Source organism: Anopheles ziemanni, chromosome 2 (assembly GCF_943734765.1).
Source record: "Anopheles ziemanni chromosome 2, idAnoZiCoDA_A2_x.2, whole genome shotgun sequence".
Classification (NCBI taxonomy): domain Eukaryota; kingdom Metazoa; phylum Arthropoda; class Insecta; order Diptera; family Culicidae; genus Anopheles; species Anopheles ziemanni.
Window position 1 is genome coordinate 45,374,946 of NC_080705.1, and position 19,225 is coordinate 45,394,170.

The window sequence follows — 19,225 nt, forward strand, 5'->3', positions numbered from 1 at the left end:
CCAGTGCCTGGGCTACTATAAAGTTGTGACCAGTACCAGACGGATAAGCATTGGTGGCAGTGTCGAATCATCATCGAATCGGTGTTTTTGAAGCTGTTAAAATTGAAGCATAATTGGAAATACATACCCCGCAGAGTGGGGATCTGGAGTGTGGAAAATTGCGTTGGACGCAGCGCAATTGATCTTTGGCTTGAGTATCCATGTCCTGAAGCAAACAACGTGGGATGAAGCGAACGGAAAAAGGATACTGTGCGACGAAAAAGATGCGCCCAGATTACGTGTCAACGCGAAGCAGAAGGCCAAAATTTGCCGGCGGTATTGGTGCGAGCAATATCGGCTCGGTTGGAGTCATCGGGTTGCACTTGTTATTGATTCTACATTTCAACGAAGGTAATTAAATGTTTAATCAGCGTCTTCATCAGTTACCTTTCCGTTTATTTTCGAAAAATGGTAAAACATAGACCCTATCTGGGCTAGTAAGTGGTTTAAGGTAAACTACAGTAGAACATTTTTTCAAATGGAAATATGAGATGTGACGATACTAATTTTACCTATTCACAAAAGTGGGTTTCAATACAATTCTTATGCTTGGAATGATTCTATGTTCTGAACCGTTTACTTGAATGATTTTGGGTTAAGGCGCACAGACGTATTTTTTCATCATAAACCGTATCGTTTTTTACAAACTTCGTATTCTACACATTTACTAAACACAGCTGGTGAAAGAGTTGTGCAGAATCAGCACAGACTTCGATCGAATCGAGCTCATACATGTTACTTAGACAGTTTTCATATTACTCCAAATCACAGTTAATGGAGTCCGGTAGTCCAATAGGGAATTTGCTGTCCACCATGTTTGTTTCCTACCACTGCAAAATACTGTTTATAGAATTTGGTGTTTACCCCTTAATCATTGGTACATCCAGAGTATGTACGTTGTATTGAATAAGATTAGGATTTAGAAAAATCCTTACAATTGAGTGTGCAACGGCCGTACACAAAGTAAAAACAGTAACTGTTAAAAATGTCTTGTATTTTTATGTTCCAAAGGTTCAGTTCCTTTGACGTGGTATGTATGAAACTGACAGCTCGATTGAATCGGATTAATTCGTTCGAAGTCCGTGCTGTGGCTGGTGATGTTTTAAAGCATTTACTATGGGAAGATGCGGCTTTTACGGTTTGTTTTTTAAGGATATGTTTATAGGCCCCACATTTATCTGGTTTTCAAAAGTAAGGGACATTTTAAATTCTTACCCGGATCGATAGTATCAGTTTCTTTCAGGCTTTGAACGTCTGATGTTCTTTGTATCTCCAGTCGGATCCGGTGGGATGACATTAGAGGCATAATCGAGAGATATTATCAACTCGTGTAGTATCAACAATTACAGGATATTTTAAAGTCACTATAGATTTATACTTTGACTACACTATGACATCTCTCACAATCGCGTGGTAATGCTGGTTTCATTATCGCTTAATATTCTTGTTAATATGTCACACGGAAGACATTAACTGTTTTTTTTCAGAAAATGTATCTTCCATATTTAGTTTATTTAAACGTTTAAAGTCTATGACACGTTTGATAGAAAGTGTGAAATTACATTTAGTAGAATTGATAAAAAATTGACAAAGAAATGGAATGTCTTGCTCAGATAAGCAGCATAGATATTGCATCTAACACACGATTAGTATTTGAGAAAGAAATGCAGGCATCATTCTGATAGTACGGTTGTGATCTTTAATTCAGCTTTACTTATCTATTCAATTGATATTTGAATTGAAGGGTTAAAATAAAACCATGTTTTGTTCTGATGAGAATGTTCTCATCAGGTTTCGTAATGAATCAAACATTAGACAAGTGCGCAACGGCGACGCTTTCGAAACGCAGCAAGTAATCGTTGTCGATTAAGTGTGTAAATAAAGTTAATTGTGTGCGAAGCGTCACACCATGTGTAGCTACTACCCAATGGCGTTTTACTGCCGATTGTACCCATCCAATTTTCACTAATGTGACTCAAAAAAACGCTTGCTCCTCTCGGGGGCCTTGTTCTACCGTCTACGAAAGCTGACAGAGAGTTTAGTGAAGCGAAAAAGAACATAAAACAACCCGGAACAGGTTCAGATGGCTCACGTCCTTTCGTGCCTCACTCTTTACATGAGAAGGATTCATGCTGCGTAGTTGCTTTTGCTTGTAGTTGGGAGACGGGAAAATATTTCCCATGTTACAGATACGCAGAAAAAGTGCCACGAATGTACAGAAAAACAAACAAAAGCGAAATATTTTAGCCCTACAATTTCCCTCTGATGGCTCAAAATTGACCATCCACGTAAGTGGCCCAGTAGTCTGCAATATCCAGTTGACCGTTTGTTCCTCTTGCCATGGAGAAGGAGCGAAGGAGCTGGACGAAACCCGTGTTGCTGACGTACGTGCTCCCATGGCCTGGCAATAATTCTGCCTCTGGCAATCCAACATAGACCGTGTTCCCAGGAGTAGGATAAGTCGTTGGTGAATGCACGAGCACGGCCGAGGAAAGCGCGTGTTGGAATTAATTGGGTTGACCAACGCCGTGTTGACCCTAAAAGCAGGGCGTTGAGCAGCTAAACACCAACAGGAATGTTTGCCCAAACGGGCCAAAGACATGACGGCAACGCCGGAATTGCCAAGCCCTTGGCAAGACTCAAGGTATTGTGCTCCATTTTACTCTTGGCACGATGCAACGTAAGACCATATTTTCGACTATTATGACTGTTTATGCGATAGACTTAATGTTTTCGCCCTCTTGTGCTGGAAACAACCACGCAGTACACACGGCTGAAGCGTTGTGTCCTTGCGCAAGGGTTAGGGTGTGGGGCAATAAAGCATTGTCAAGCGTTCGGCGAACCCGACCAAACGGAGACACTCACTTCCTGCTGCTTACGTGATGTTTTAAGAAATGAATCTCTCAATCAAGGAAACGAAGGTTTTTCTATCGCCATGCTACTTTGGGCCATTTTTAGGTTTGCAGACCAACAATGCTTTATTCTTGTTTATGTTAAAATCAAATAATGTGATGAAAGTGTGAAGTGAAGTTTCTCTTTGTTTGGAGATCCTACACCGATTTTAGTGAACACGATCCTTGTTCAATGATTTGATTTTTACGCATCAATGCATCTAAAACTTCGAACGAAAGTTGTATTAGATACCTTAATAGTAAGAGAAATGCTACGATAAATAACATTATCAGTAGAATATTTGTTTTATCAAGAAAGCCACCAACTAAACTTGGTATAATGCAAACAGTTATTTTGTTCTCTCCCTTTTGAAACTTATCACTACCTGTGGCTGATTCGCGGTTCGGAGTTCGAACAAATGACGACACAGTAAAATTTTCTAAGCACCAAAGATATGGGAACTAAAAATTAAGTCTGCTTGCCGCAAGTGTTGGTTCGCGAATGACGTAAATATTGTTTATTAATAACTAATTTTTTTTATTGTACTAATTAGTTTATTTTACTGTTGGAAGCGCCAGCGCCATCTGCTGGATTACGTTTGTCGGTCGATCGTCAGCATCGACCGCACTCGATCGAACGTCAATAATTTTGTCAACAAAAATATCAACAAAATTATTGACACCTTGCAACTCATGACAGAGATTTTAGAGCACGAAATGTACTTTCATGGCGGTACGGCCTTGAAGCAGACGTGAATTTATATGAAGGAGATAGGACGCGATTCAAATCTACCCCGCCACAGGTACGCCGCGTTTTGAGTACGAACCAACAATTTCGATAACTTGATTAAAATATTCGTACAAAATTGTTGTTAGTGAATAAATATGCATGGTTGATTTCTTATGCCCTAGCGCCTTTGTTCATTTGTCTGTTTGATGATTGTCAAGTGACGACGATACTCTTTGGTATCGGGGGTAAATTAGAAGACGTTTTAATGGCAACCAAAAGTAGATCGAAAGAAACAGGCATTTCCACGACACTCACGCATCCCAACGTTTCACGCTTAGGAAGTGGGAATGACGTTTAGGAAGTTCGTGACGGTGAAGTACATTACGAGTTAGACATCAAAATAACTTATCAGATATTGATTGACTCAAGCATATTGTAACAAAAGGGAACTAACTTTATCGCAGTCCGTTGAACTGTTGTAAATAGCACCGTGCAGAGTAAAATATACTGGTTTGCCTTGTATTGCCGGAAAACAAGCAATAATCGCAGAAAGTTCCGTAAGTGCTGGTACCAACGAAATTAGTTTTTTCAAAGTTTTCCTTGGTAGAAGGGGCGTAAGAACTTTACTTTTTGATTGTATGTCGGTCTTGGCTATCATCTCCTGAGGGTGCACGTTACATTAGGGGAACTCTCTCTTAAACAATGGATAGCTATTGAAAACTAGTGTAGCCCAAGAGTCTACCAACACTATTTATTGTATGAGTTAAATATTGTTTCAAACAGAACATTTATATTGGTTGATCTTAAAGTTACATAAGTAGTAAGCCATAGTTTGTTCCTCTTTTAAAAACGTGGAAGGTAAAAACTTCAAACCAAGGTTTAAAAATTACAACCAAAACCTTATCTATTAAGGGCTTCTGATTTGAATAAAAATTTGAAATCAATAGCCTCACGGCCACGACAGCTGAAAAATAATTTTCACCCGAAAAAACCGGTTTTTTTTCGCTTCAACACCGTTTTCACGACGTTAACCATGGCCGGGCTCTTCATCGTAAAGCACTCACAACACTGTCTTTTATCAGAAGATTTTTAATGAAATTGATAATTCTTTAATTAATATATCAAATAAACGTTCAATATTTGCTAGACTCGATGATAATACGCACCACGGCAGAACAGTTTGCTTAGATTTGAGCTGTCAAAACATTTTCACCCTTTTTGCGCTACCATTTTCGTGGTCCATCCACAGATTTTGAAAAACTTTTTCGGCACTCACAGTCGCGAAAAAGTGAGTGCCGAAAAAGTTTTTCGCCTCTCGTGGCCGTGAGGCTAATGTTCTTGAGCTCAATTAGAAAAAAATTAAGGTAACTACTCAAGGTTCTGGGTAATCTACGTAGCGTGCTTCTTTTCTCTTGAAAAATTCACTTTATTTCTATTATAACACTTATTATATTTATTTAAAATTCTGAGATGCGTTGCTGCCATTACGAAGCGCAAACTGTTAGCCGAAACATGACGTTTATGCTGGTTGTATATGTTGGTGGCCCTAGTTGTTGGGTTTGCATGCTAAGTATTCATAAGCTATTCTTTCAGCTTTCAGCGTAGACATTTGCAGATGTATTTTCCGACAAACGAACTTCTCTTTTTGCATTTTCATTTGAAACATTTAAAACTACTCTATACCCGGTTGACAAAAATTCAAATTTTTTGCAGCTGTCATGTAGTACCAGCAAGTTTTTCCATGGCAGATTGCTGGGACTCTTGCTGGAACTACATAGTACCAGCAACAATGTCAATTTCTGTCAACCGGGTATTCTTCAATATACAGGCTGGCCCCGGTTTTCGTCAGCCTCGGTTTTCGTCGTTTGACAAATCGTTCGAAGCTGGTTTATAGTAGCGTGCTTTGTTCTTTACTCATATGAATCAATGCATTTTGTATGACAGAAGATCTGAACATGGACTTATAAACGAGCAGTGCAGGTTTTCTGCTTCAGACTACTTTGCTCAATTAAAAATATCTTCCACTTGAAGCACTGAATGTATTATTGTAAACCTACACGGCATGGAAACCAAAGAAGTAAAACGGAATATAAAACAGTTGATGGCCATTGATTTGTTGATTAAATACACAAACTTTGTTATAGTTTGAAGAACAACTTCATATCAACCACTGAAAATTCAGACGAGAATAATGATCACATCCAACGTTTGTTTTGTGTTAGTCAAGTCTTGACTAGGTATTATAAACGTAAGAAATTTAGTCCGCTAGCCCCCAAGGTTACTACACACTAGACAGGTTGCGACAAATAGAACATTTTTACCGCTTGGAGATAAAAAAATGAAAGAAAAATTTGACAAACAAGTTGGAATGGTTTGTTTACGTTCGGATTGGAATAACGAAGATTTTTTTTTTTAATATTTAAATAAACTGTTAGCGCTCACAGCGAAAAATCATAAGCGCTGCTATTTTTAATCAAAGAAGGCTTTAACCAGATTATTAAAGTTAGTGGAGGGACAGATTCACAGTTCCACGAGAGCAGGCGTTATAAGAACACGAAATCTATTGAGTTGATTGAAAATTGTTCCATACAACAAAAACCATGTCTTCTAATTTCAAGTGTTGTGTGAAATCTTGTAAAAACAATAGATATAATGTGAAAAAATTTAATAAAATAATATGGTTCCATAAATTTCCCACAACTGAACCAATTAAACAAAAATGGATAAGTTTTTGTGGAAAGGAAACGGGTTGGATACCATAATCAAATAATGTGGTGTGCTCTCAACATTTTATTGAAGCCGATTACCAATTAGGTAGTACGCAGGCAGTTAAGCATGGATGTAATTGGCTCAATCCTGAAGGTGAGATAATTAAACTACTTTTAGTGAAACTTATGCAATCAATATGTCCTTCCAGCAATTCCTTCCATCCTGTTAGACGAAAATGCTAATGATGTTTTTCACCCTTCTGTCGACAAGGAGAACCAGTATGAAAATATACAAGGATCTTCTTTGCAGCAACTGGAAGGTAATATTTTGGGAAACCAATCCGCCGCACTAATTTTAACCATGCTAATACATGTTTAAATGTGATTTCAGCCACTCCATCTACCTCAAACCTATGCTCAAAGTGTAATTCACACGCAATAACAATATTACGGTTAGAAAATAGACTTGAGGAAATGGACCAGAGAAATAAGCAACTGGTCGATATTAATAATAAGTTAAGTGAAAGATTAAAAGAATTTCACGAGAAGGAAAAAACTCACATTAGGCTGCTAGAAGAACTAGAAAATACAACTAAAAAAATTAAGGAAGAATGGCCACGAGCGCATTTTGTAGAAAATATGAAGAAAAATCTAAAAGGGACATTGTCATCAAATCAAATAGATTTAATTTTGAATATTAAGAAAACAGTCAAATGGACTAAGCAAGAACTTTCGGCGGCATTCACACTAAAATATTTCAGTCAAAGGGCCTACCGTTACATGCTAACAGATTTAAATTATCCTCTACCATCCATAAGAACATTACAACGATATGCTAGCAAATTAGACATGAAACAAGGTATTTTGGAAGACATATTAACTTTTATAGGATTTTTTGCGCAGACATTAGAGCCTAGGGAACGAGAGTGTGTTTTATCATTCGATGAAATGAAGGTTTCTAAGATATTAGAGTACGATCCATCAGCAGATGAAGTGGTGGGTCCTTTTAACTACCTGCAGGTAGTAATGATCCGAGGGTTATTCAAGAATTGGAAGCAACCCATCTTTATTGCTTTTGATCAAAAAATGACTAAAGAAATATTATTTGATATAATTTCTAGGCTTAGCGATAAAATGATTAATGTAGTGGCGATTGTCAGCGATAATTGTCAAACAAACTTAGGATGTTGGAAAGAGCTAGGAGCACGGGATGACATTGAAAGACCATATTTTATCCATCCAAAAACTAAACAGAATGTTTATGTGATCCCAGATACACCGCATCTTTTAAAATTGTTAAGAAACTGGCTTCTGGATCACGGATTTGAGTATAATGGTAGAATAATTGAAGCAAGTAATCTTCTCCGTCTGATAGCAAAGAGAAACGAGTCCGAAATGACTCCTTTGTTCAAGCTTACCACATCACATGTCGATATGACTCCCCAAGAGCGTCAAAATGTTCGTCGAGCAGCAGAATTATTGTCTCGGACTACCGCTATAGCTCTTCGACGATATTTTCCAGAAGATGATGGTGCCAAATTTTTGGCGGATTTCATTGAAAAAGTTGATTTATGGTTCAGTATATCCAATTCGTATACCCCCTACGCGAAATTGGATTTTAAAAAATCGTTCATTGGTAGCGACAATCAAGTGCGAGCTCTTACAGATATGTATGAAACTGTATCAAAAATGACCATCCCAGGGAAAAATACGATGCAAGTTTTTCAACGTTCTATTCTGATGCAGATAAAATCTCTTCAAATGGTTTATGCAGATATGAAAACGAAACATGCTATTACTTTCATCTCTACACATAAGGTAATTCATATTTAAATTTTGAAATATTTTGTAACATCTGAACTCATGTTTTTGTTTTTTTTTTCAGCTAAATCAGGATGTATTAGAGAATTTTTTCTCGCAATTGCGACAAATTGGGGGAGTTTACGATCATCCTTCTCCTCTCAGTTGTTTGTATAGAATACGTATAATGGTTTTAGGGAAATCACCCAGCATTTTGCTAAACCAGACAACAACCGTTGAGGCTATGAATACTGAGCAAGATGAGTTCATTACAACAACAGAGAGCACTGCATGTGATGTTGGAAGCAACGATTTCTTTATCTCAGCCTCCATGTTTTGTGAAGCCGAAATAATTCCTATTTTGCCAAATGTGGAAGCAATGGAAGATGTAAATAATTTCTCAATGCCAGACGGAAGTTCACTTAGTTCAATTAGTGAAACTAGCATAGAATTGCCTGAACAAGAAGCTGACGGATTGGCTTATATACTTGGGTATATTGCAAAAAAACACCAATCTAAATTTTCCAATTTGAATCTGGGGGAACATACATTCAAAACTAAATTAGACCATACCTATTGTCAACCCCCAACATTTGTGCAGCACCTATCGTGCGGTGGGTTGTTTGAACCATCAGACGAATTTTTAAATTGGGGAAAAAGGATGGAAAAAATATTTCTTAAAATGAATCCTGACGGAAGCTTAATGAAAGGTTCAGGCATAGTGCAGCAAATTACTAGAAGGATACAAAAACACTTTGAAGAACTGCCAATAGAAATAATTCGTTCTTTTGCTAAACAACGAGTGATAGTAAGAATGCGTTACATAAACTTAAAAACAGCTAATACTTTTAAATATAAAACCAAAAGAAAGTTTGGTCAGGCTAACACTAAAGCGGTCAAAAAAATGAAAAAAATTACAACATAATTCAATATATTACATAGTACCGTCATAGATATAAGCTTAGTATTATATTATACTGTTATAGATATAGTCTTAATCCTGTATTATTCTTAATCCTATATTATAGTCTTAATCTTAGAATGACTGTGTACCATTGTTAATGTATAGTGCTCAGTGCCGTATCACCGACGAATACAGAAATTTTCCCATTTTTCTAAACTCCGCCAATAGCTCCGTTGCTTGATTTTAGCATTATTCTGCTGCACGTCTTTAAATGGGGCATTAGCGTACGACCTTCCTTGCGCAGCTTTGTGCTATCATTAATTTGAATGTTTATAGACTATTTTTTGCCCTTGAAAATTTCCTTTACGAATTATCTGGCTATCCATATCGCGGGAAGAGGCCACCTGTAATTGATTTTGATAAAATGCTAACTGATTTCGAACACCGTCTCATACAAGCTGCTTCATCGGCATCAACTCAAAAAGGCAGGTGTAGAGATACTTGTTCCACTTGTTTGGGTGTAGCAGTTTATTCTCGAGCATGTCCTTCATTAGGCCGACCTCGCCATCGTTCAACATTACAAACGCGATGAGTTCCTGATTTTCCCTATCGTAGTTTGCAATTGAGTACCGGTGTGCCTGTAAACGGTTTCTTGAGGACGTACAAATGGATGAAGTTCTTTTCATTCTTCAAGATCAACTCATTGTACACATTGGGTCCTTCCTCTGATTCTACGATTTAGAGCAATGTTATTTCTCACATCTTACACTTATCACAGCCTATACGGCCATGGTCCAAGCAAACCAAAAGAAGATTAAAAGAGAAGCATTTTTATGCAAGCCACTAAATTATCTCCATCGTTCCTGCAAACCACAACAACACCACCGTTATTTTGACAGACAAATTGTAAACAAGATATCCAAAATGGTTCCGAGCAAAACTGCTCTGTCGCAACCTGTGTAGTGTTTAGTAACCTTGGCTAGCCCCGGTTTTCGTTGCTGTCAAAGTCCCGTTTGGTGACGAAAACCGGGGCCAGCCTGTACAGGGTTGGGCTGGAACATTGGACTATTATAAATAACCGTCAATTTACGAAACTTGTACGAAGTAAAAATGAGATGGTAATTGACTGGTTTAAGAGATGGGTTCCCGCAAACACACAAACCACGAGTCGTTTAGCGCTTGATACCCGGACAGCAGACGCTTGTCTTTACACCAGCCTTCTTTTACACGAGCGTCTTTTTTCGTTGAGAAGAAGAGCTAAAAGCGAACGCAAACCACTCCATTGATAATATTTCTATGGACATATTTCGAAGAGTGCAGCACAATATCGGAAAAAGGTCAAACTGTTTTTCATTGGGGACGTCATTTGTCTAATATCCATCTGTAAATAACATAATCTACAATTTCGTAGAGTGTACTATACGAAAAATTAAGTCCTAATATGATATGTTTGCACTTTGTGTCACCACCCTGTACATTAATTTTTACTATTAGCTCATGACTTGTAAGCACTACAATTGAATAAATCTGTCTCAGTAATGATCCAACAATGATAAATCTATTTGTTTTTATCGATAATTATTTACTTGTAGCCAATCGGAATCACTCAATGTTGTCTATTATGTTTACATGTTTACTCTTTCATACTCTCAATCGGCGAGCCTAAGTGACGCAGAAGAATGCCACAAGTACCGAATGGTTAATTGATTACACTTTTATCAGTCAAATTAAATCTTCTTCTTGATCAGCCACACCCGAACGGTTACGTCGTTTAGAAAATCGACTAATGGGCTCTCCCTTGGCAGGCATAAGTTCGAATCCCAAACGAGACCGGGCCCTTCCCTGTACGAGAGAACTGAGCATTCACTTACGCAAAGTCTTGCAATCACTGGGTATGGGTAAACAGGACCCAAGACGGTTAGTTACGGCTGAATACTATTTCTTTTCATTCATTATTGCAATAAGTAGCTGAAGTAGTAAAATTTACATTACTAAACGGCAGTGGCGTCTCGTGAAAAAATGAGATGGTTGTGCACTTAAAAAAAAAGTAATACCTACTTAGGTAAACCATACCATCAGTGGCGTCTCGTCCACCTGAGCAACCTGTGCACTGCACAGTCATGAATTTATAAAATGAATCACAACATTATTTGTTTATTTACTCCCGTAATAGTTGCGTTCAAAATCTACTTAACGCTTTACAACGTTGCGCTTGGCACTTCTGCTGGTGCACCGCTGCCACAAACGAGCATCTTTAATCAAATAAGAACAGTTCTCTTAACCACAGTCGCATAATACCATTCTCATTACGAACGGTGAAGAAGCGCTAGTTTTCTTATTAGCAAGACTCAAAATCCAGTTGGAAAGTCGATCAGTTTTGTGTACGGGTGGGCACTTCTGTCAGTGCACCAGCCAATCGTATATGTGCACATTAGTTCTCTTGTGCATGTGTTGAATGCGTCAATGTGAAATTGTCGATGTATAGGTGCCTTTCTTGTGCACATTAGATTGTACCCAGGCCGGACTCGAGGTGACTCTGGCTTGCCAAATAAGAATTTGATTCACAGACATTGAATAACCGCGGATTTATTTATCGAGTAGATATTGACGTTCGTGAAGTAAATTTGGAAGAAAATAAAACTTTGGAATAAAATGGAAGAAACAAACACGCAAATATAGCCAACAATTTGAAGCTAATTAAAAAATGTCTAAGCAGGCACGCTGGACTGGGCAATAATGCTGGTGCACACAGTTTCATTCGAAAGATTGTTCATGCAATTGTTCTATTTAGCGTGAAATTACCAGTAAATTTATACATCAACATTGAGCATCGTAGAGGAGCTGTTAAACTCGTTTTTTCATGTAGATCCATTGAGTAGCAATTAAAGATTGCAGAACTAAATAGACCATTCACGGTTCCTCAAACTATTCTTTCACTTAACATCCTGACCAAATTCGTCCTCGTGTGTCGTGTCGTTCTGGTTCTAACAAACCACGTTATATGGTTTACCTAAGAAGGTATTTCTTTTTTTGAAGGTGCACAACCATCTCATTTTCTCACGAGACGCCGCTGCTGTGCAGTGCACAGGTTGCTCAGGTGGACGAGACGCCACTGCTAATATGGTAAGCTTAAAAACTCTACCCATATAGGCATTATCCTTACTCAACATTTGAGCAAATACTTATCAAAAACACAAGCCAAACAGAAGGTTTATCCATAATTTAAATTCCAGCTGTTGTGGTGGAAGCAACTGATACTCAAATAATCAATACCCCGATTTAGTTTTTTTCCTTGGATGATCGAAACAACAAGGACCAGCGGAGGTAATAAATAAAATGTATTTTATTGCTTTGATTTTGTGAAATACGAACTAATTTTACCCCCTAATATCCTAGCAAACATTAAGCTAAGGAATATATATAGACGTAAATGGCAAAGGAACAGAAGAAACCTTCAGCTAAAGTCCACATACAACCATCTTGCCAACAAAGTAAAATGGGAGATAGACCAGATTCGAAACCAAGCTTGGGAAAAAAATCTGAACACGATAAACCGCTCTCCTAACAGTAACAGACTCTGGAAATTTGTTAGAATTATAAAAGGCACGAAGACCGCGACCCCTCCTCTGAAAATTAACGGAAACACCTTACTAACAGATAAAGAAAAATGCCAGGCGCTAAAAACACACTTCGAAGACGCTAACAAATCTACCTTCCTAAATAATAGTGCAATCGAACGAACAGTTCACTCCACGTTAGAGACATTCTTTGATTACCACCAGTCACATCCCACGCGGTCCCCCAGCAAAATGTGCAAGCCAGCAGAAATAAGTAAAATCTTATATAAACTTAAATCAAAGAAATCAGTTGGTCCGGATTTAGCAAACAATCGCTCCCTTAAACATCTGCCTAAGAAAGCTATCGTCTATTTAACATTTATCATCAATTGTTGCTTAAAAATAAACTACTTCCCAGAAGGTTGGAAAGTTGCTAAAATCATACCTATACCAAAGCCAAACAAAGACATTACTAACCCCAAAAACTACAGACCAATAAGCTTACTCAGCTGTCTGGGGAAAATACTGGAAAAAATCATGGCGAAAAAAATATTCAACCACCTCAAACAGCATAAGATTATTCCCTCGTATCAGTTTGGGTTCCAACCTGGATTAGCAACCACTCACCAACTTCACAGACTCACTAACCTTATAAAAAAAGACAGAAATATTAAAAAGTCCACCGGCCTAGTGACCTTAGATCTAGAAAAGGCCTTCGATACGGTCTGGCACGACGGCTTGCTATATAAACTCATCTGTTTTAATTTTCCTCCCAGTCATATTCTTCTTATTAACTCTTTCCTTAAAAATCGTAAATGTGCTGTGCATATATCCTCTACAAAATCAGATGTCTTCAATCCCCCGGCTGGCCTACCACAAGGTAGCGCACTTTCCCCAATATTATTTAATATCTTCTCAGCGGATATCCCAAAAATGAAATCGGTAAGAAGATTTGCTTTTGCTGATGACTTCGGAATAACCTCCTCTTCTAGTGACCCGGAAGAGATCATCAATAGCTTGACCTCCGGGATCGACCAATACGCAAAGTTCTGTAGTCTGTGGAAGCTGAAAATCAATGAATCCAAAACAGAGGCAATCTATTTTACTAGATGTACGAGTCAAAGGAAACTCCCAAATCGCAATATAACCATTAACGATACTGAAATTCATTGGAAAAATGAAATCAAATACCTTGGGATCTACCTGGACAAAAGGCTTACCTTCAAACAACACGTCCAACAAAAAATTTGTGCTGCCGAGAGAACGATTAAATCACTCTATTGCTTTATAAATAGGAAGTCGAGTTTAAACTTATGTAACAAACTGCTGTTGTATAAATCACTCATAAGACCCTTATTGCTCTACGCATCACCTATTTGGAGTACATGCGCGGCGGCACACTTACAGAAGATCCAAGTCTTCCAAAATAAATGCCTCAAAAAGATACTCAACTTGCCGCCGTGGCACAGTACACATGACATTCATCAGAAAACTTCAATGAAAACAATTAGTTGTTACACTAAGGAAATAAGTAGCAAGTATAAGATGAAATGCCAAACAAATCAGAATTACTTATTGAACTCGTTGTTCAACAATCGCTAAATGCGTGTAGTAGTCCGTAGATTAGTTGTTAATCAGTTATTATTATTGTTATTTGTTGGTTTAGTAGTAAGTTGTGCATGTTCTTTTTTTTCTTCTTTTATTAGGTTAAGGTTAGGGTTAGGAATCAAAAAATATTACATGGTTTTTTTTTTCATTTTTCCCTTAGTTAAACGTTCTCATCAAATCTAACTTGTCAATATGATCACTGATCATCGATATAAATTAATAATGTCGAGTTAAGGATATGTATCCAGTACCGAGAAATCACGAAGATACAAATATTGTAGAAACATTATCTTAAATAAATCAAACTGAAACTGAAACTGAAGCTTTGATTTTGTGAAACGTATGGTTCTAGTAGGACGGGTCTTTCCTTCGAAAGGGCTAACTAACTTTTCACACGTGCTCTATGCTCTGTCAAATGTTCAAAATCAAAAACCAATGGATAGGCAGCCCCGTCATGCCACACAACCCGTCATGCCACACAGACTACTAGAAGAGTTTAATCACAGGGATCCCTGTCGATGTTTATGGCATTTCAATCATCGAATCAACAACAGGAATACTTATTTATTGAGAGCTGGTGTGTGTTTTATTGTTTATATGAACAGCTTCTCAGAACTCTATCCCTGCGGATAGAGGATCAAGCGTATCATATGGGAAATCTTGAAATTCCGGATCATCATTGAGTCTACCTTTTCACCAGGTTGATAAAAATTATTGACTGACACCTTGTCGTCAGGAGTATCCACAGTGGAGACGTTGAAAACGTACTGACAGCTAATCACACCATGTTGGAGTTATTCTACAACATAAGATAAGTTCTACATAAACAAACATAGTTTGTTTCAGTTTTTTCACGCGTTTTTATTGCAAAGTTTAAATTTGTATAATTAGTTGCATTTGATGCAATAGATTTTCAACAGTCATCAGCAAGTAAAATCGGATGCTCTTAAAATGAGACGATCCACTGTCCTTTCTCAAGCCTATAGCATTCCCGGTACCAAACACTGACCTACAACGTATACATTTTTTTTCAATAACTCCTGCAAATAAAAATCAGTTGTTTTACTGAGATACGGCCCTAAAAGTGCACGAAGACCCGAAAAGGGGACACGCAAGTTAAATCGGACAGGTAGGTTTCTGTCGATGATGAACTTTATGTGACTTAGGTCGTTCTCGCACTACAAGTATGCGTTGGACACTATTGTTCTTTATAGTTGCAAGGTATACAACAAAATAAAGAAACAAAAATACCAAAATTTTAAACAGAAGCAAAAAAACTTTAACTTGTAGGTATCAGATGGACTTAAGCCCAGATTATAATCAGTAAGATGGCCCAAAGATGAAGGCAAACTAGCTAACAGAAATGCAGAGTGGAATTTGATAATTTTATGAAATGAATGTTTATCAATTCCATCACTGAAACCCTGGATTTAACCAAATCAATGAAGCATTGACCCAGTAACTCCATCGAAGTCCCTGAGTAGGTATTTGTATTACATGAATGTGCATAAAGCTATGTAAGTCAAAACCTACCATCTAATAACTAACATTTGAAGTAATTTTTGTATTTTTTTCAAGAAAATACACCAAAGGTAAAGGTAGAATAACATAATTTTTAAATATGTGCGCTAGAATTTGTTAGAGCAATATAATTTCAGTTCATCCTATTCAAAAGACATTCGTGGTTGTTGTTGTTCAAATGAATTGTGGTACTTAATGTGTAAAAGTGAAAAATAACTTAAATGTTGAGCTAAAATATAGTACGCCTCCGCGACTTTAACTATGATGCAATTGGAATCTTTAGGTCCAACACTACGAAAAGTTTATTCACCGAAATTGATAGTCGATAGTCGATTAATCGGTAATATTAGTGTCTAATATTCAATTGGCCTTTTGACCGTTTAAACAAGCATAGATTATTCGAAATGTAATATATAGCAAATATATTTTACCTCATATTAGACTCTCACAGTAAAAGATTGTTCTTTCGTCCGCTTTAGTTCATGCGATGCTGGGCATAATATATTCCTTGAGCATAACCATTCCCACATGATTTATGCATCATAATCTCGTTTCCGCCCTCGGGATTCAGTTGTCTTGCCAATGGGCTATGATATTCTGCCCGAAATTTCTTTGAGATTCACGACGGTTCCTTTATCTATAGTACAATATGTTTTTTTTTCTGTGGTACAAACCGTATTATGTGTTCACTTACGCATATCTTTCAACGACTGTAGTGGATGAAAGATTCTCTCTTAGGAAGATTCCAACCCTCACACGACTTCTTCGGATCCATACGGATGGAATCGTTTGAGTGGTATAGCTCGTTTGCCCTGATACGGGTTGCTCATCTAATTTTTCTCGCATCCTAACTCCCCCAATATCGATCCAACCAGCTGTCCTATAAAAAAAACTTTGTATGAAACAGCAACCTAACAAATTTTCTATGGAAGGCAAATCATAACTTTTTTGGACACCAATTGCTTGGCGTCTTCAATTTTTTTACAATCCACGTTAGTAACCATGTTAAGGGCAAAATGCGGAACGCGTTAGGAGTAGGGAAACTTGCCTACAGGAACGGCGTACTTCTTGTTGAACTAGATTGCAACCGAGGTTTAGCACCGTCTCAAACCTTAGCTGAATAATAAAAATTGTTTGTGATGAAACCTCGGTAGGTCCCTAGCACAAAAGAGGAGCACACGAAGCGGAAAGATGGCACATGGCCTAGGAGGATTCAGTTAACTCGGAGGGGAAGGATTTATCGGTGGAATTGCTGATGATTGCTTCCCTCTTTACGTAATTTTTTCGCGTAGTTTTTCCACCATGTTTTCTCCAATGGGATGAACGAAAAGTGAACTCTGCGATTCGCTGCTTTATATTTGTATGTTAAAGTTTTTTCAATAACAATCATATTTAAAATATACTAGTATAGCATAGTATAATAAAATATACTAGTATGCAAGTGTACAGGCCTGTCCTTATTCAAGAAAAATCCTCTTCAAAATGTGCGGATGAAAATTCACTAAAGTTTTCTTTACTAAATCATTGGTTGGAACTGTGGAAACTTTTCAGTGCAGCAATGTGACTGCGAGTTTCTACTGCGTCTGTGTGTTAGGAAATCGATTGGCTTTCAAATGTGGTGGATTGCAATTTTTGCTTGGAAAACTGTTCCAATATGTTGCCAACAATAAGTGTGAGGGCGACATGATTTTTTGATAGTGTTATTGTGACGGTTTGTTATATTGCTGTTTCTCTTTCCCTATGTTTCTCTGAAGATGAATAATTTATGAATGAAAAACTCTGCATATGGAAAACACAAAGGCAGAGATTCTTTTACTACATTGCCTCATTGTCTTACGATTGGAGTTGATAATGTTCAACTCTCATCAGGATATTTAGCAGCGCAGTTTTGCTTAAAACATTTTTTAAATTAGACTTTATAGCAGCTACCGAAATTCACTACTATTATTTTAGCATTGGAAAATCGTTTTATATCATTTCTTATGCTAGATTTTGCGTTTTATTGCTATTATAATACTATACTAGGCTTTCAGGAATAGTCAAAGTATCGTACATTTATTGTTTTGACTCAACGACAAGCTTCTTAATGTATTTTAATAGGTATATCGCTTACGTAAAACGAAAAGGCCATTAAATTATAATTCTAATAACAGCAATCGTGCACCGACCTAAGAACAAAGCTATGGAGGACGTTGGGGGAGAGCTGGTTTAGATGCCCGATGTAATAAAATATCAACAATATCAAAAGCAAACGTTAGACGCGAACCATACCAAGAAAATCTACTAGAGTACGATTATATGGCTAGATTGCTTATATCGATACCACTAAACTAACGGCTGGTCGTGCCGTTTACGCGTACATCGGTCGGTTGTTAATGATTGTTTGGTTGATTGGCGGTTTACTATTCTTGTTACCGTGGAAAAGTTAGTGCAACCATAAAATTAGACGAATAAATCCAACGTTGCTCGTTGAATCGGCGTAGCATTGCGGCGGAAATAATCAATTTAGGGCATCCCTTTGCGATATTTCTATGACATTGAATACCACAGGATCCTCATGGTTTTACGTGGCAATCGTCATAAATATCGATTTTGCTTTCATTTGTGTTTCCTGGATCTGTCTAGTTTATTGTGTACATCTTTTTGTGAACAGAATGCTGGGAAACACCAATGATTAAATTAAACATTGCGTTAGAAGAAAAGATTTTCTTCGAATATCTTTGTAAAGAGTGTCCACGAAAGTATAAGCACGATTTAAAAACTAGCTAAAAAATAAAACCTGTTCCAGAAACTGAATTTTTGTTTCAGAAACTGTGTTTGCACAGACTTGTCGTGAACGGTTTTCGGCACTTTTGAACGGTTTTACAGTTTTTTTGAAAACTGTCGATGTTTTCCGTAGTTTTAACATGTTTCCTCAAGGGTGCCTTCGTAAGCACTCAAAATATCTCAATTGGTCTGGTCTTGGCCGACTCATCGTCGAGCTGATGAATGAGGATTTGCCGCACAGCAGCTTGTCGAACAGCTTTCGGGCCCAATATTTAACGCATGCGGCCTGATTTGAACTCCGTTTCGATTTTTTGTGTGTTTTTGCACGATTTTAAGTTCAATCTTGCCTTGGTACATTGGACGTTACTTTTTGAGGTACCCATTTGTCGAGCCACATCGCGAATTGAACTTTCCAATTTTTGCTTGAATGCTTTTGCTCTTTCCCGTTTCAACTGTTGGTCGATAGGACCGGGTTTTTGACCACTTTTCGGCGTATCGTCAAACCTGGACTCCTCCCGAAACTTTTGGATGGCGGTTCGTACGGCTCTGATACTCACACCTACCGATTTCGCTAATTGCCTTAGCGAAATGTTAGGAGTCGAGCACCATTTGTGCAGAACGCTTTTGCGCTTTTTGACGGAAATGCCTCGCGTTTTAACAGAAACGGTTGAAAAAAATAGTTCGATGCATTATCTAGTAGG

At 37.7% G+C, this 19,225-nt stretch overlaps 1 protein-coding gene across 1 annotated transcript in view; it reads left to right on the plus strand.

Moving 5' to 3' along the window:
• Positions 1-224: 224 nt before the first annotated feature.
• Positions 225-19,225, plus strand: part of LOC131293655 (protein sax-3-like) — a 36,627-nt gene continuing 17,626 nt past the window's right edge. Inside the window, exon 1 of the mRNA XM_058321731.1 lies at positions 225-390. Within this exon, the coding sequence (XP_058177714.1) occupies positions 225-390 (166 nt within the window). The remainder of the gene's footprint in view (positions 391-19,225) is intronic.